Source organism: Lacerta agilis, chromosome 4, assembly GCF_009819535.1.
Source record: "Lacerta agilis isolate rLacAgi1 chromosome 4, rLacAgi1.pri, whole genome shotgun sequence".
NCBI lineage: Eukaryota > Metazoa > Chordata > Lepidosauria > Squamata > Lacertidae > Lacerta > Lacerta agilis.
In genome coordinates this window covers 7,805,313-7,822,593 of record NC_046315.1, presented here as the reverse complement: position 1 = coordinate 7,822,593, position 17,281 = coordinate 7,805,313, and the positions used below count along the sequence as shown (strand labels likewise).

The window sequence follows — 17,281 nt, the reverse complement described above, 5'->3', positions numbered from 1 at the left end:
CATCTCTGGGTTATTTGTGGGGCCTGCCTGGTATTTTTACAAGAGCAGAATGTGTGCTTTTATTGAAGATGCATCTCTGGGTTATTTGTGGGGCCTGCCTGGTATTTTTACATGAGTAGAATGTGTGCTTTTATTGAAGGTGCATCTCTGGGTTATTTGGGAGGCCTGCCTGGCGTTTTTACATGAGCAGAATGTGCTTTTATTTAAAATGCATCTCTGGGTTATTTGTGGGGCCAGCCTGGTGTTTTTACATGAGCAGAATGTGTGCTGTTATTTAAAATGCATCTCTGGGTTATTTGTGGGGCATAGGAATTCGTTCATTTCCCCCCCCCCTTCAAAATATAGTCCGGCCCACCACATGGTCTGAGGGACGGTTGACCGGCCCACGGCTGAAAAAGGTTGCTGACCCCTGGTTTATGCTATAAAAAGTTGAAGGATTTCAGCAGGAAACTATGTGACAAGCACAGATCAAAAACAAAGTGGTACATCTGCCCCAAAACCTTTGCAGGTGCAAAAGGCGAAGTACTGAAAGTGAGATCGTCATGAACGCAAATCACAAATGCACGAATAAAAGGGGCACCTGGAGGTTCCCCGAGTCATGTTAGCACAATCTGTGCGATTGTAAAAATGTGCTTACGAGGCACAGGGGTTAAGCCCAGGTCCCTTAGCTTGCAATTTCCATGCTTTTCAGTGCACAAGTGAGTCTGTAAGTGGCTTAGCTCCCCCCTCATAAGCCAAAGGTTTAATATCGGGATAAAGAATTACCCAGCTGGAATAAAGAGCTAGTTGCGGTTATGGTGCAATTCTCCATTAGCGTACTGGTCTTGTGTTGCCTTATGTCTGTTACTACAGGGGAGGGCAGACCTTCCGGGTTGCAGGATTTTGTAAATAAAAAAATGCAACTCCTAGATCCATAAACTGAAGTCAGGTGCAAAAGAGATGCACATAAATTAATAATAATAATAATAATAATAATAATAATAATAATTTTTTATTTATACCCCGCCCTTCCCAGCCAAAAAACGGGCTCAGGGCGGCTAACACTAATTAAAATCACAGCAAAAACATAAAAAACAATCAATTTAAAATATAGATTAAAATACAAATTTAAAAATTCAAAATTAAAACTGCAGTCTCATTTTCAAAATAAAAGAATGAAGCATAAGTATCAGACAGAAACCAACCCAAAGGCCAGGTGGAACAGCTCCGTCTTGCAGGCCCTGCAGAAAGATGCCAAATCCCTGGTCAATGTGACCCCTAAAACATTATTATTATTATTATTATTATTATTATTATTATTATTATTATTATTATTTTGTACCTCGCCCATCTGACAGTTTTGCCCCGGCCACTCTACTGCAGAGTAATCCCCATTTTATGCAGCAGGACTTACTTCTGAGTAAAGCAGGGTAACTTGCACCGGTGCGCATTTGTGTAAAAGTCACCTGGTTTAGTAGCCAACATGACTTATTATTAATATGAACAATAATTAATCAGTATACGGCTCAGTGCCAAACTAGACTTCTAAGTACCCTGAAGAGAGGGCTCTCGAGCAATCTCCATCCACTCGAGAAAGGAGACACCGTTTTCACACGCAGTCCAGAGGTGAAAGGAAGTCTTAGCCATTAAATCACCCTGCCCTGGATAAAGACCTATTTTTAAAACTTAATCTTTAAGATGTTCCTGTTTGGAGTGGGAAGGGGGGGGGAGAGAGAGATAACAATATCAATCATTTTCTTGCCGATTTCCTTCCCCGGGTGCTAGGTGCTGAAGGTCACATTTAACAACGGCGAAGTCCAGCTCACTCGGCTGGTTTCTCCCAGTCAGCCGTGCGCAGCGGCGGAAAGAGCAAGAAGCAGCTAACAGAGGTCTGCTTGTTCCCGGCTCCTCGAGGAGCTGTGGCACCAGGCCAAGAAAAGCTTTCAAGTTGATCTCTCTGATTTCTTATTCTGCTTGTTAATCTAGCCATTTCTAAATATTCCAAGAGCTTCCTTCTCCACTCTCCTACCGTTGGTAAATTTGGTGTTTTCCAATTCTGAGCTAGTGTTTTCCAATTCTGAGAGATCAGCAGATAGATTTGGACTGGAGTAAATTCTTAGAATATTTAAAAGACAGCAGAAATGTGTAATTCACTTACAGGCGTGACGAAACTCTTGCAAAACAACAGAAGAAAAAGGAAAAATTCAGAGGAAATATTATGATGGGTTTAAATAGGTAAAAATGAGAAAAAGCGGATGAATGATGTATCTTGGAAAACTAATGTAGAGATGGAGGGAAGTAAAAAACTTGGCGGAGTTTAAGATATATTGTAAACCATGTAAAATGACAAAAGTGTATTTATTTTTTGTTTTTCCTTTTGTTTTGATTTTATGATGCAAAAACAATAAAGAATTTTTTTTTAAAAAAGAAAAGCTTTCAAATTACATAGCTGATTCGGTACACCAGCTTAGGCAGCGTGCAGAGGCGTTCTCTCAGAATCACTATTTTTTATATATATAAAAAATCATTTATGCTTTCCAGATATAAACATTCCACTGATTTTACACTCATTTTGATATTTTGAAACTTGACTTCCTTCCCCCTCTTTCGGCATTCCCTTAAATTCATTTTTAATATCTTCTGCATATGCAAATTACCGTACTTTTCAACGTATAAAGGTAGAGGGACCCCTGACCGCTAGGTCCAGTCGTGGACGACTCTGGGGTTGCGGTGCTCATCTCGCTTTACTGGCCGAGGGAGCTGGCGTACAGCTTCCGGGTCATGTGGCCAGCATGACTAAGCCGCCTCTGGCGAACCAGAGCAGTGCACGGAAACGGCGTTTACCTTCCCGCCAGAGTGGTACCTATTTATCTACTTGCACTTTTTGGCATGCTTTCGAACTGCTAGGTTGGCAGAAGCAGGGACCGAGCAACAGGAGCTCACCCCATCAAGGGGATTCGAACCGCCAACCTTCTGATTGGCAAGCCCTAGGCTCTGTGGTTTAACCCACAGCACCACCCGCGTCCTTCAAGAGGAAGGAGCTGGATGCAAATACGATTATGGCGTACAGCTAACGAGAACCCCAAATTAACAATTTCAACTTTGGGGTTTTCATCAGCTGTACGCCATAATCTTCACAATTATAACAAGCAATGGCTTGACATATCTCACTTTGCATGTCATGAGTCAATCTCATTTATTAAACTCCAGTAGCTAATGAAAACAATTGCTTACATAAATGGACTTTTCCACGACATTCTAATTTTTTGAGTTTCACCTGTATAATGAATCGAAAAGGATGTTCAAAATAACTTTTGTAAAACACACACACACAACCCAGAAGCTTTTCTTTTGGGAATTTTAGGGACAGAACTACCTAAATTGTATAGAAATCTATTTATTTATGCTACTACAGCAGCAAGAATGTTACTCGCCCAAAAGTGGAAAGAAGCAGAAGTCCCAGTAAAGGAAGAATGGATACAAAAACACATGGAATATGCAGAAATGGCAAAACTCACCGGAAGAATAAGAAATCAAAATAACATCCTTTTTATAAAAGAACGGAAATGGTTTATTGAATACTTGCAGACAAATTGCAAACAGATAAAAACATTGGCAGGGTTATTGTAAGAACCTGCAGTTTCCTAAGAGTATATGCTTAAAGTAGATGAACAAATGAGCAGAGTAAGTTAATTTGGATATGCAGAAGATATTAAAAAATAAGTTTAAGGAACTGCAGGAAGACTGCAAAGGAAGTCAGACTTTGAAATGTTAAATTGATTGTAAAGCTAATGAAATGTATAAACCTGAAAAGTATAAATAAAAACTTTTAGAAAGAAAGAAACGCAGGAAGTTTATCTGAGTAGTTGTTTATCTGATGGGAGAACATTCCACAGGGCAGGTGCCACCACCGAGAAGGCCCTCTGCCTGGTTCCCTGTAACCTCACTTCTTGCAGGGAGGGAACCGCCAGAATATGCTCAGAGCTGGACCTCAGTGTCCAGGCTGAACAATGGGGGTGGAGACGCTCCTTCAGGTCTACTGGGCTGAAGCCATTTAGGGCTTTACAGGTCAGCACCAACTCTTTGAATTGTGCTCGGAAATGTACTGGGAGCCAATGTAGGCCTTTCAAGACCGAAAGACGTGTTGTGTAGCTATTGGAGAACAGCCTTTACCAAAGGTGTCATGGGCTTTGAAGACGCTCAAACTCAGGACGCAAGGGAGAAACGTGCTAAGAGGAAGGCACGCTTGGCAAATCCACACCGTGATCAACTCCCACCCGGAAACCTATGTCCCCACTGTGGAAAGACATGTGGATCCAGACTTGGCCTCCACAGTCACTTACGGACTCACTGTTAAGACCGTGTTTATGGAAGACAATCTCACTCGGCGATGAGGGATTGCCAAAGAAGAAGCAGCAGGGATAGGGAAGCTACATGTTGCTGGGCTCCAACTCCCATCAGCTCCAGCCAGGGTGTGCAATTGTCATGGATGATGGGGTGGAAAGGGGGTGGGTGGAGTATTCACACTCTGCCATCGTGCATGATGACCTGGAACACAACCCCTGTGCAAGTCAGGGGTTCATAGAATCGTAGAGTTGGAAGAGACCCCATGAGTTATCTAGTCCAACCCCCCGCAATGCAAGAATATGTAGGTGACCCATATGGGAATCGAACCCACGACATTATCAGCACCAGGCTCTAACCAACTGAGCTACCAGGGAAAGCAGTTCAGGGTCAGTCTAGGAGAGAAGAAGCTTTTCCGGGTTATTTCCAAAAAATGAATCTGAGGATGAAGACAGATGTCACTTATTTAAAAAAGAGCTTTTTAATAGAATTGTAGAGTCTGAAGCTGTGGGACCCAGGTGGCGCTGTGGGTTAAACCACAGAGTCTAGGGCTTGCTGATCAGAAGGTTGGCGGTTCAAATCCCTGCCACGGGGTGAGCTCCCGTTGCTCGCTCCCAGCTCCTGCCCACCTAGCAGTTCGAAAGCACGTCAAAGTGCAAGTAGATAAATAGGTACCGTTCTGGCGGGAAGGTAAATGGCATTTCCGTGTGCTGCTCTGGTTCGCCAGAAGTGGCTTTGTCATGCTGGCCACATGACCCGGAAGCTGTCTGCGGACAAACGCCGGCTCCCTTGGCCTATAAAGCGAGATGAGCGCCGCAACCCCAGAGTTGGACACGACTGGACCTGATGGTCAGGGGTCCCTTTACCTTTTAGAGTCTGAAGGGACCCTAAGGTTCATCTAAGGGTTGCCTGTACCTAAGCGGTTTACAAATTATAAACACAGTACAGCTATATACCTGTGCCAAAAGCATGTAAAATTTTTAAAAGGGGGGCAGAAATGGGGTGGAGTTGCAGGAAAAAATGCCCAGGGCAATCCCACCCACCACTGAAGCCAACTATACGTGGTTTTGTCTTTCGGTACGACCCGTAGAACACAATGTGTATGTTGCGGGCCTGTTGCGTGAAACTGAGAAACAACACAACAGTAAAAGAAACCTAACAAACACGTTTTGAAACATCTACATCTTCCAAGGATTTTTGCCCTTCTAACGGATCTTTGCCTATTTTGTGCCAGCCTGCCAAGTGTGCATTTGGAACATAATAATAATAATAATAATAATAATAATAATAATAATAATAATATATTATTATTTATACCCCGCCCATATGGCTGGGTTTCCCCAGCCACTCTGGGCAGCTCCCAACATGATATCAAAAACACAATAAAACATCTAACAATATCGCACAGGTGGCGAAACAGCAGCCCAGATGCTCCTGGAATACAACTCCCACCGTTATCTCAGTGATGGCCAACGGGACGGGTGGGTGTTGGAGTCCGGTGACCTCTGGAGGGCCCCACGGGTCCCCCGTCTCCAAGATCCTGGGTCCCGCTTGAACGACACGCCATCGCAGAGGGATGCCAAGCAGAAAGGAACGTGGCGAAGGAAGTCAAGTTTTGAAATGTCAAAATGATTGTGTAAAATTATTGAAACGTGTCAACTTGGTAAGGACAAAATAAAAATACATGAAAGCCAAAGAATAGTAATCCTGGGAGCTGTCCTGTGTTACGGGTGCTGGGAAGTTTATCTCTGCGCCAGGATAAACTACAGTTCCCATGATTCATTGGAGGAAGTTGTGCTCTTTAAAACGGACGGAGTTTACGCAGGCCAAGATGAGATGTGAGATCTCAGCTCTGCCGTCAACACACCAGGTGGCATTGAGCTGGGAGGCTAAAGCCCAAAACTTTGAGGATTAAATATTCAATTCATTTTTAAAAAAACCTCAAATCGTGTTTTGCACACCTTCTAGAACTCATAGTGACTTTGGGGGGTCTGGCCTTTCCATTCTGAATCGAGGCAAACCCCAAACCACTCTTTACACACACCCTAAACACACACCTTAATCTGTTATCTGGAGGTATTATTGACCAATCTCACAAGGTTTGTTCCTATACTTAAGAAGCGCTGTTAACTTTTTTTAAAAATCCCTGAAGGAACTACAGATATCTGTTCAAGGAATGCAAGCATCTTCTAAATGTGAAGTTATGGAACCTCCCACAATTAGGCTGACCATTAAAAAAAAAAACCCTGCAAGAATAAAAAGGATTATTGTAAGAACCTGCAGTTTCATAAGAGTATATGCTTAAAGTAGATGAATAAATGAGCAACATAAGTTAATTTGGATACGTAGAAGATATTAGAAATAAATTTAAGGAATTGCAGAAAGAGGGGGAAGGAAGTCAAGTTTTGAAACGTTAAAATGGACATTTTGATACATGTCTGGCAATTCACTTCAATAGGTTAGTTTTGCTTTCCAATGCATATGTGATAGTTTACTTATGTTGGGTTAATGAAAAAACCAAATTTTGTAAGCAGACACTTGGACTTTTAGTTTTTATCTTCAATAAATTGAGTCTAGAATTTAAAAAAAATGATTGTAAAAACAGTGAAAAGTATAAACCTGAAAAGCAATGATGATAATAATAATAATAATAATAAGTGGAATGCAAATAGACAGATTTCAAAACAGTGGTTCCTTGGTTCTCAAACTTAATCCATTCCGGAAGTCAGTTCCAAAACCAAAGCGTTCCAAAACCAAGGCACGCTTCCCCATAGAAAGTAATGCAAAACGGATTAATCCGTTCCAGACTTTTAAAAACAACCCCTAAAACAGCAATTTAACATGAATTTACTATCTAACGAGACCACTGATCCATAAAATGAAAGCAAGAAACAATGTACTGCAGTCACACAATCAATCAGTAGCTGAACTGGATTCCACACAGTCACAAAAACAAAACGAAAATGAGCCACAAAAACACAAAAATAAATAGCAAAAACAGACAGACCCCAGCGTAACACTCAAAACGGAAGTGTGGCACTCAAATCGGAAGCATAACACTCAAAACAGAGCACGTTTGGCTTCCAAAAAAAGTTCGCAAACCAGAACACTTACTTCCGGGTTTGCAGTGTTTGGGCTTCAAGTTGTTTGAGTACCAAGGCGTTTGAGAACCAAGGCACCAATGTATTATTGTTTTCCACACAGGCTCACAGACCATGCTTTTAATGTACATACATGCTTTCTGAGCCAATACTTTAACAGGTAAAAGAAGCATTTCAAGAAAGGTCGGTCTTTAGTTTTCCCTGGGCTGTGATTTCTGTACACTTTTCTGGGAATTCTTGAATTCAGTTAAGAGGGAGAGGCATCAGGTTGCAACAGCAAGAACGGGGCAAGTTTTATAAGAAGCCAGGTCTTTAACAAGACTTGCTCCTGGGAAAGTCAAAACAAATAAAAAATAAAAAAATTCCTCCCAGTAGCACCTTAGAGACCAACTAAGTTTGTTCTTGGTATGAGCTTTCGTGTGCATGCACACTTCTTCAGATACACTGAAACAGATGTCACCAGACTCTTAAATATCCCAGGAGAGTGGCAGGGATGGGGCAGCGCAGCTTTTCTCTGGAGGAAACCCATCAGACAAGGAGACACCATGACAAAGAAGGCCCACAGCAGGCCAGGTTGCATTCCAGAGAATTTCGGATCGGCAGCGAGCACCTGCGACACAGCCTTTCCGGCAAAAGGGGCCAAAGAACGCTGGGAACTGTTTGCATAATTTTCCCTGTTTGCTCTCGGTCCCTTTGGGGTCCTTCCTATTCAATGGCGAAGCGGCGAATGGCCTTGAGAGCCTTAGCAGAAAGCCAACAGCACACAAGCCAAGTAAATAAGTAAAGATTGCCAATGTGCAAAGCCCTTTGATGAGCGATTTTGGTGCTAGAAAGAATTCGAGATATTGCTCCACTACATGGAAGGTGCTTTTATGGTACAATAGGCACATGCACGGAATAGGCACATGTACGGACCATCAAGAAGGCTGATCGCCGAAGAATTAATGCTTTTGAATTATGGTGCTGGAGGAGACTCTTGAGAGCCCCATGGACTGCAAGAAGATCAAACCTATCCATTCTCAAAGAAATCAGTCCTGAGTGCTCACTGGAAGGACAGATCCTGAAGTTGAGGCTCCAGTACTTTGGCCACCTCATGAGAAGAGAAGACTCCCTAGAAAAGACCCTGATGTTGGGAAAGATGGAGGGCACAAGGAGAAGGGGACAACAGAGGACGAGATGGTGGGACAGTGTTCTCGAAGCTACTAACATGAGTTTGGCCAAACTACGAGAAGCAGTGAAGGATAGGCGTGCCTGGCGTGCTCTGGTCCATGGGGTCACGAAGAGTCGGACACGACTGAACGACTGAACAACAACAACAACTAAAGCATCCTTCTTTGACCTCTCCTTCTTTGGAGGTCTTGAAGCGGAGGATTGACAGCCATCTGTCAGGAATGCTGGATGGCCCTTGTGGTCTCTTCCAACTCTAGGATTCTATCCATGACCATCAAAACTCAGCTTATACACAAAAAATAATGGAATATGCAGAAATGGCGAAACTCGCCGGAAGAATAAGAAAACAAGATAACGAACTTTTTAAAATAAAATAATGGAAATGGTTTATTGAATATTTACAGATAAATTGCAAACAGATAAGAACATCGGCAGGATTATTGCAATAACCTGCAGTTTCGTAAGAGTATATACTTAAAGGAGATGAATAAATGAGCAAGTCAATTTGGATACGCAGAAGATATTAGAAATAAATTTAAGGAACTGCAGAAAGAGGGGGAAGGAAGTCAAGTTTTGAAACGTTAAAATGATTGTAAAAATAGTGAAATGTATAAACCTGAAAAGCAATAATAGTAATAATCAGCTTAAACACCTCCAATGAAGAAGATTCCACCATTTCCTTAGGGAGTCCATTTCACCGTCAAACAACTCTTAAGGCCAGAAAGTTCTTCCTGATATCAGGCTGGTTAGCTCATCTGGTTAAAGCATGGTGCTGACAGCGCCAAGGTTGCTGGTTTGAGCCCTGTATGGGACAGCTGCATTTTTCTGCCTTGCCAGGGGTTGGGCTAGATCAGTGTTTTTCAACCTTTTTTGTGCAAAGGCACACTTGTTTAATGAAAAAAATCACGAGGCACACCACCATTAGAAAATGTTAAAAAAATTAACTCTGTGCCTATATTGACTATATATAAAGTATTTTTTCAATTTTTCCCACGGCACACCAGGCAACATCTCGCGGCACACTAGTGTGCCACGGAACAGTGGTTGAAAAACACTGGGCTAGATGATCCTCGGGGTCCCTTCCAACTCTACAATTCTATGATTCTATGTTTAGTCGGAGTCTTTTTTTGTAACTTGAATGCATCGGTTCGGGTCCTGACCCCCAGAGCAAGAGAAAATAAGCTTGCAAGCATGCTTAGTTTACACCCAATCCTTGCAGATCTCCAGATCTCCGCAGAAACCTTGTGGTTTCCATAGCAGCATTTTGGTCGCTGCATCTGTGGCCATCGTTGCATTTATGGGTTAGCGTTTCAAATGCTTACAGTCTCTGGCTTCACCTTACAGGGTCGGGCCAAAAGTTCAAGTTTGCTTTTCTTCCATAGCGGCAAACCTGACTCCTCCAAGAAGCCTGACAGCCAAGAAGGGCACAAAGGAAACAGCGCTCCTCTGTTTGCCCACCAGTACCCAGTTTTCCGGGGTAGACTGCACCAGCAGGTGGAAGCTCCATTCCACTCATACAGACCCCCCTCCATGAATGGTTAACTTTCTGCTTTTTGTTTTGTCTTTGTTTTAAGCAGCTGTAGTAACAAGGGAGGAAAGCACCACACAAACCCTTTGTTGGAACGCAAAGCTAGAATAAAGGTAAAGGTAAAGGGACCCCTGACCATTAGGTCCAGTCATGGACGACTCTGGGGTTGTGGCGTTCATCTCGCTCTATAGACCGAGGGAGCCGGCATACAGCTTCTGGGTCATGTGGCCAGCATGACTAAGCCGCTTCTTTTGTGTGTGTATCTATCTAACTTTCTACCTACGTATGTCTAAGGTAAAGGGAAAGGGACCCCTGACCATTAGGTCCAGTCGCGGACGACTCAGGTTGTGGTGCTCATCTCGCTCTATAGGCCGAGGGAGCTGGCGTTTGTCCGCAGACAGCTTCCGGGTCATGTGGCCAGCATGACTAAGCCGCTTCTGGCGAACCAGAGCAGCTCACGGAAACACCGTTTACCTTCCCGCCGGAGTGGTACCTATTTATCTACTTGCACTTTGATGTGCTTTTGAACTGCTAGGTTGGCAGGAGCAGGGACCGAGCAACGGGAGCTCACCCTGTTGCGGGGATTCGAACCGCCGACCTTCTGATTGGCAAGCCCTAGGCTCTGTGGTTTAGACCACCCGTGTCCCTACAGCTAGAATACCTGGGGGTAAATAAACCTCAAGGGCCAATAGAGGCACGCAGTGTTAAAGAGCTAACAATGTGAATTCTAGGGAACATAGAACGGAGCATTGTACCATATGGCAACCGTAGAGCCAAAAAGTCCATCAAAAAGTAAATCAGCTATTCCAAAATAGGGAGGTAGGAAAATAACCAAGAAGCAACTAGGAAGAGGCTAGAGAAGTAGGGCGTTGATCAAATGGATCAGTCTGCATTGCTTGCAGCTGGTAAAGGTGCCATCAGCAGTTAAGGATGCCTTTTAAGACAGCTACAGACATTGCTGGATCAGGGTACCTTGACCACAGTTGTCTGTGCATCAGCACCCCCACAGCTGGATTACTACAATGTGCTCTTTGTGGGGCTACCCTTGGGGGTTGGTCCGGAGGTTGCAGCTGGTGCAGAACAAAATGGCCAGGCTCCTCATGGGGGGGGGGAGGCAAACCACGGCCAACATGCAAACACCTTGCTTGCGGCGTTTGCAGTGGCTACCCATCCGCTGCTGGGTCAAGGCGTTGGCTGTCACAGATAATATCACTTGGGAAGACAGGTGAACTAATGCCAGTGTACTGGAAGAAGCAAAGATCACCCGTGTCGAAGCGATGATTCTTCAACATCAACTTCGTTGGGCTGGTCATGTTGTGCGGATGCCTGATGATCATCTTCCAAAGCAACCACTCTATTCCAAACTTAAAAATGGAAAGCATAATGCCGGTGGCCAACAAAAGAGGTTTAAAGACTGTCTCAAGGCAAATCTAAAAAAAAATGTAGTATAAACACCGACAACTGGGAAACACTGGCCTGCAAGCACTCCAATTGGAGAACAGTCTTTGCCAAAGGTGTCATGGGCTTTGAAGACACTCGAACTCAGGACGCAAGGGAGAAACGTGCTAGGAGGAAGGCACGCTTGGCAAATCCACACCATGATCAACTCCTGCCCGGAAACCTATGCCCCCACTGTGGAAGGGCGTGTGGATCCAGAATTGGCCTCCACAGCCACTTACGGATGGACTCACTGTTAAAACCATGTTCATAGAAGACAATGTTACTCGGCTATGGGTGATTGCCAAAGAAGATCCTTGAATTTCTCCTGCAAGTTCCAGAGATCTCAGATCTGCACAGTAACACAGAGCAGGGCTGTCCCTGCTCTGTGGAACAGCATTCCTGTCCAGATACAGGAAGCACCCATTATCTGCACTTTCCACAAACAACCGAGGACACCTTCGTTCCGACCTGCCTTTTCCATGTCTCTTTGAACCAGTTACAGGTAGGCAGCCGCGTTGGTCTGCCATAGTCAAAACAAAATAAAAAATAATAAAATTCCTTCCAGTAGCACCTTAGAGACCAACTAAGTTTGTTCTTGGTATGAGCTTTCGTGTGCATACACACTTCTTCAGATACTTCAGTGTGCATGCTTTCGTGTGCATGCACACTTCTTCAGATAGTTCAGTGTGCATGCTTTCCTGTGCATGCACACTTCTTCAGATACCTCAGTGTATCTGAAGAAGTGTGCATGCACACGAAAGCTCATACCAAGAACAAACTTAGTTGGTCTCTAAGGTGCTACTGGAAGGAATTTTTTATCTCTGAAACAGTTTTAGCTTCTTTTGAAAGGAATGGCCGGCTTTTTCCTGCGCATCTTTCAACGTTTCAAAATTACCTCCCCTTTTGCTATTGTTATTGTGCACCTCCTTGAGACACTAATAAGGAAGCTGGCTAAAAGATTGCAGTTGACCGTTCTCCCCTCCCCTCTTTCACATGGAATCACACCTCAACCCAACAACATTCTTCCCACACAAACCTCGGGGCCTCCACCTTGGCAATCTGCCCCGCTGCATTTCATAGGAGCCAACTCCTAGGCGCCGAGGCCCTTCAGACTCCCCACAATAAAATATTTCAGCCCCCCCCCCAAGTTGATTGACATTGCCATTCATATGGCGTATGTGTGTCGTCTCTTGTGAGATCAATTTTGCGGAACAGGGCTTACCTCCCCCCCCCCGTTTTATAAAAGTTGACACCCTTGCTGGACACTCTCCCTTGGCGAATTGTTACTTACTGCAGCTGCTTCCCTTAAAACTGCAAGGTGGGGAGGTGCAGAAAGGGGGGGAGACTGGAAATGCCATTTATCATCTTCAAATATCTCAGGGCTGTCACACAGAAGATGGAGCAAGCTTGCTTTCTCCTGCTCTGGGTGGTAGGACTCGAACCCATGGCTTCAAGTTACAATAATGGAGATTCGGGCGAAACATCAGGAAGAGCTTTCTGGCAGCAAGAGCTGTTCAACAGCGGAACGGACTCCCTCGGGAGGTGGTGGACTCTCCTTCCTTGGAGGTTTTTAAGCCCAGGTTGGATGGCCATCTGTCATGGATGCTTTAGCTGAGATTCCTGCACTGCAGGGGGTTGGGCTAGATGACCCCTGGGGTCCCTTCCAACTCTACAATTCTATGATTCTATGAAGGAGGTGTGGGAGGGAGGGGAGAGAGCCATCCTGCCTGACATTCAGAGATTACGTGCAGAGTATAGAATATAAAATTGAATGCCCCTTCCTCTCATGGGTGTTGCCAGGATTTGGGAGGCAGCTAAAGTTTTTTATTTTATTTTATTTTAAGGAGATCACTCCCTAAAGTTGTCAAATCAGAATCGGAAGAATCTTTATTTGCATCAGCCACGAGCCGTAGCAATAAAATAAAATGTACTGAAGATAAAAACTTAAACTGTAGAAAATACATTTTTGGGGTGGGGGGGCTTGAGATCAATAAGCAAATAACAGATCTTACTATAATTGCCCCCCCCCCGCTAAAAAAACCTCGTTTTCGCTGGCACCTCATCTTGATCTGCCAAAAGGAAGGACACAGTAAAAGCTGTTGAGCTTTTTTGGGGGAGGGGGATCATGGGTAAAAATCCCCCCAAAAAAGAAGGCATGGGGGGGCAGAACCCCAGTTAATTATAATGCTTTTCAATAATTTTGGTAGATCTACGACCAATATTCTTTCCGCCGCCGCCGCCCCCAAATAAATCCTCCTCCAACCCACCCCCCACCCAAAACATCCTTCTCCCCCTCCCTTGGGTACCATCTCCAAAAAGCTCTCCGTACCTCGCAAGACGCCGGAGTAGGCAGCGATGAGGGTCTTCATGGCTTCAGCGTTGCAACCTGAGCGGCCTCGGGCCCCGATCCATCCCTCGCCGGGGGGAGCAACGGGCGGCGGCGGCGCTCCTCCTGCTCGCGAGCCGGGAAAAAGCGCAGCTTCGCTCGTGCGGACGCGCAGCAAAGCCGGCGACGGCGACGGCGGCAGCAGCAGCAGACGGTGGAGAGCGCGCGGCGAGTCCCTTTTATAGCACCTGGCCGGGGGCGGGGCCACGGCGGATTGTGACGCTGCGCCGCTGGCCAAGGCGGGCCGGGACATTCACGGGGCTGTGCGGGGGGGGGGGGGGGGCGGCGGGACGGAGTGCGATGGGGTGGGGAGCCGCCGGGCCCAGCGCCAAAGGGGACATCGCTTGTTGGAAGTGGCCACGCCGGGGTGGGACTGGAGAGGCGTTGCGAAGCCTCTCGCCCAGCTCCCCCTTGCCATCAATTCTTCCCTCTTCCCCCCCCCACCTCCACGGGGTGAAGAATGGAGCATTCCGGTGGGATGCTAAGGATACAGCCCGGATGGATGGAAGGGAAGGTTGTGTCTCAGTCAACCTCGCTCAATACGCGGCATCTCTCTGGGCTGTACGTTGCTGCTTTCTTGTGAGCCGCCCTGAGACCTGCGGGGATAGGGCGATATACAGATTAAATTTATTATTTAATAAATAATAAATTTATTATAATCATTATTAAGAAAGAACCTGCCCCAGAGATGGTGGTTGCCTCTTCTTCCTTAGAGGTGTATATATACATATACATATACATATGTGTGTGTGTGTGTGTATATATATGTATGTGTGTGTGTGTGTGTGTGTATATATATATATATATATATATATACACTGTATATATATGTGTGTGTGTGCGTGCATGTGTGTATATATGTATATATAGAAAAACTAAAAAATTATATAGATAGATAGATAGAGATAGATAGATAGATAGATAGATAGTTTTTCTATTTTACATTTTAGAACATTCATTTAAACCAGGCATAGGCAAACCCGGCCCTCCAGATGTTTTGGGACTACAGCTCCCATCATCCCTAGCTAACAGGACCAACAGTCAGGGATGATGGGAGTTGTAGTCCCAAAACATTGGGGGGGGGGTCCGAGTTTGCCTATGCCTGATTTAAACAACCTTAAATCCAGTGCCGGATTTACATATAAGCTAAAGAAGCTGTAGCTCAGGGCCCCACTCTCTTGGGGGCCCCCCAAAAAAAAATTAAAGGGAAAAAAACCTGGATGTACATTTCCCAAATATAAGATAAAAAACAAAATAAAACCTACATATAGCAACAGTGTTTTGTGTTGTACAGTATAGGCTCCTATGATGTAAGCCATGGGCCCCGTCTGCTTCCTCAAATATCACTGGTTTGCTCCTTTCTATATATAGGGTGCCTACATTCTGCATGTGCAAATGGCTTTAGATACCTATTAGGTCCATAAATTACCATATAACACAAAAAACAGCAACCATTTGTTATCGACAAAGGACAGCTGGACATATAAAGGGTGCCATTACCTTCAGTAGCTTAGGGCCTCATCAAAACTAAATCCGGCCCTGCTTAAATCAGTGGCTTCCCTTCTTCTCCTTCCATGGTTCATTTTGCATACCATAAATCTCTGCACATTTTACATGAGCTAAACCATTCAGCATTCCATTATAACAACCATCAAAACTTATCTACACTGTTGAATTTATCTTAATGCTGCCAACGTCTTTAAATACACACAATTCCCCCCTATATTCAATAAACATTTCCCAATCTTCTTTAAACGTATGTTCTTCTCGTTCTCTTATTCTATGTGTTAAGTCTGCAAGCTGTGCATATTCCATCAGTTTAAGTTGCCATTCTTTCTTCGCTGGGACCTCACTCGTTTTCCATTTTGGGACTAAAAAAACATGGGCCACAGTAGGTGCATACATAAATGGTCTTTTTTGGCGCCTAAAAATTTCCATCTGAATTATCCCCAACAAAAAGGATTCTGGTGTGTGTTTTCTGTTGTTGTTGTTGTTTTGAAAGGTACTTTAAATCATTATTTCCAATTGATCATAAATTCTCTCTTTTTCAAAAAAATAATAATTTTATTGTTTTAATCTACAACTACTACAAAAAAATAAAAAGATTAATTCACATATATTCATTCATGTTTTCCATCTTTCTGGCTGTCATAGCCATGACTTCCCTCAGACCTTCCACATGGCTTTCAAATTTCTATCTTTTAGATCTATACATCTTTAATCTATCATTGCTTAAACTATCATATACATACTAATCACTATAGAATTCATAATTACAATAATATTTCTTCATTTGTCTACAAAGCATCTTGATGTCCTATAATTCAATTTCAATTCATTATAAATTCTCAAAACTCTTTTGCCCCGGCCCTTTACAATTCCATCACATATGACATATGGGTGGCCAACTCCCAAGAGACTGGCCAGTGATCTACCCCCTTTTTGGGGGTTCAGGTCAAAGTTGTTGAGTTATTTCAGGGAGGAGGTAAAATATTGAGCTTTTCTTTCTTTAAGGGGAGTTGTTCAGCTTCTTTGGGGGGAGCCAAAGATCTACCAGTGATCTACCGCAGACGTCCAGTGATCTACTGGTAGATCGCGATCTACCTGTTGGACATGCCTGACATATGATAGACCATTCCCTCAACCTTGGAGGTTTTTAAGCAGAGATTGAGTGGTCAGTTATCATGCATGATATAAGTTGCGATTCCTGGACTGCTAGATGACCCTCAGGGTCTCGTTCCAACCCTACGATTCTATGATTCTATAACAGACCTAACTTCATTTTCAACAGAAAAAGGCCTTGGGCCCGATCCATACCTCGCTGGGGGCGGGGGGCGGGCAATGGTGAACATCAACACCCCAAGAGGGTCTTGCTTCTCCCGCAGCCTCAGCCTTGGATTCAAACAGAAATCAGGCATGGCTCTGTCTCTACACCAGTGTGGTGTAGTGGTTAAGAGCGGTAGAGTTGTAATCTGGTGAACCGGGTTCGTGTCTCCGCTCCTCCACATGCAGCTGCTGGGTGACCTTGGGCTAGTCACACTTCTCTGAAGTCTCTCAGCCCCACTCACCTCACAGAGTGTTTGTTGTGGGGGAGGAAGGGAAAGGAGAATGTGAGCCGCTTTGAGACTCCTTCGGGTAGTGATAAGGCGGGATATCAAATCCAAACTCTTCTTCTTCTTCTTCTTCTTCTTCTTCTTCTTCTTCTTCTTCTTCTTCTTCTTCTCCTCCTCCTCCTCCTCCTCCTCCTCCTCCTCCAGATTGCTGCTTTACATTTTATTTTTTTTTACATGTATTTATTAACTTTTTCCAAAACATCAACAAAATGCATAAAAC

At 44.3% G+C, this 17,281-nt stretch overlaps 1 protein-coding gene across 1 annotated transcript in view; it reads right to left on the bottom strand.

The window, feature by feature from the left end:
* Nucleotides 1–14,012, bottom strand: part of DGAT2 (diacylglycerol O-acyltransferase 2) — a 50,089-nt gene extending 36,077 nt beyond the window's left edge. Inside the window, exon 1 of the mRNA XM_033145981.1 lies at nt 13,892–14,012. Within this exon, the coding sequence (XP_033001872.1) occupies nt 13,892–13,931 (40 nt within the window). The 5' untranslated portion in view covers nt 13,932–14,012. The remainder of the gene's footprint in view (nt 1–13,891) is intronic.
* Nucleotides 14,013–17,281: the final 3,269 nt, after the last annotated feature.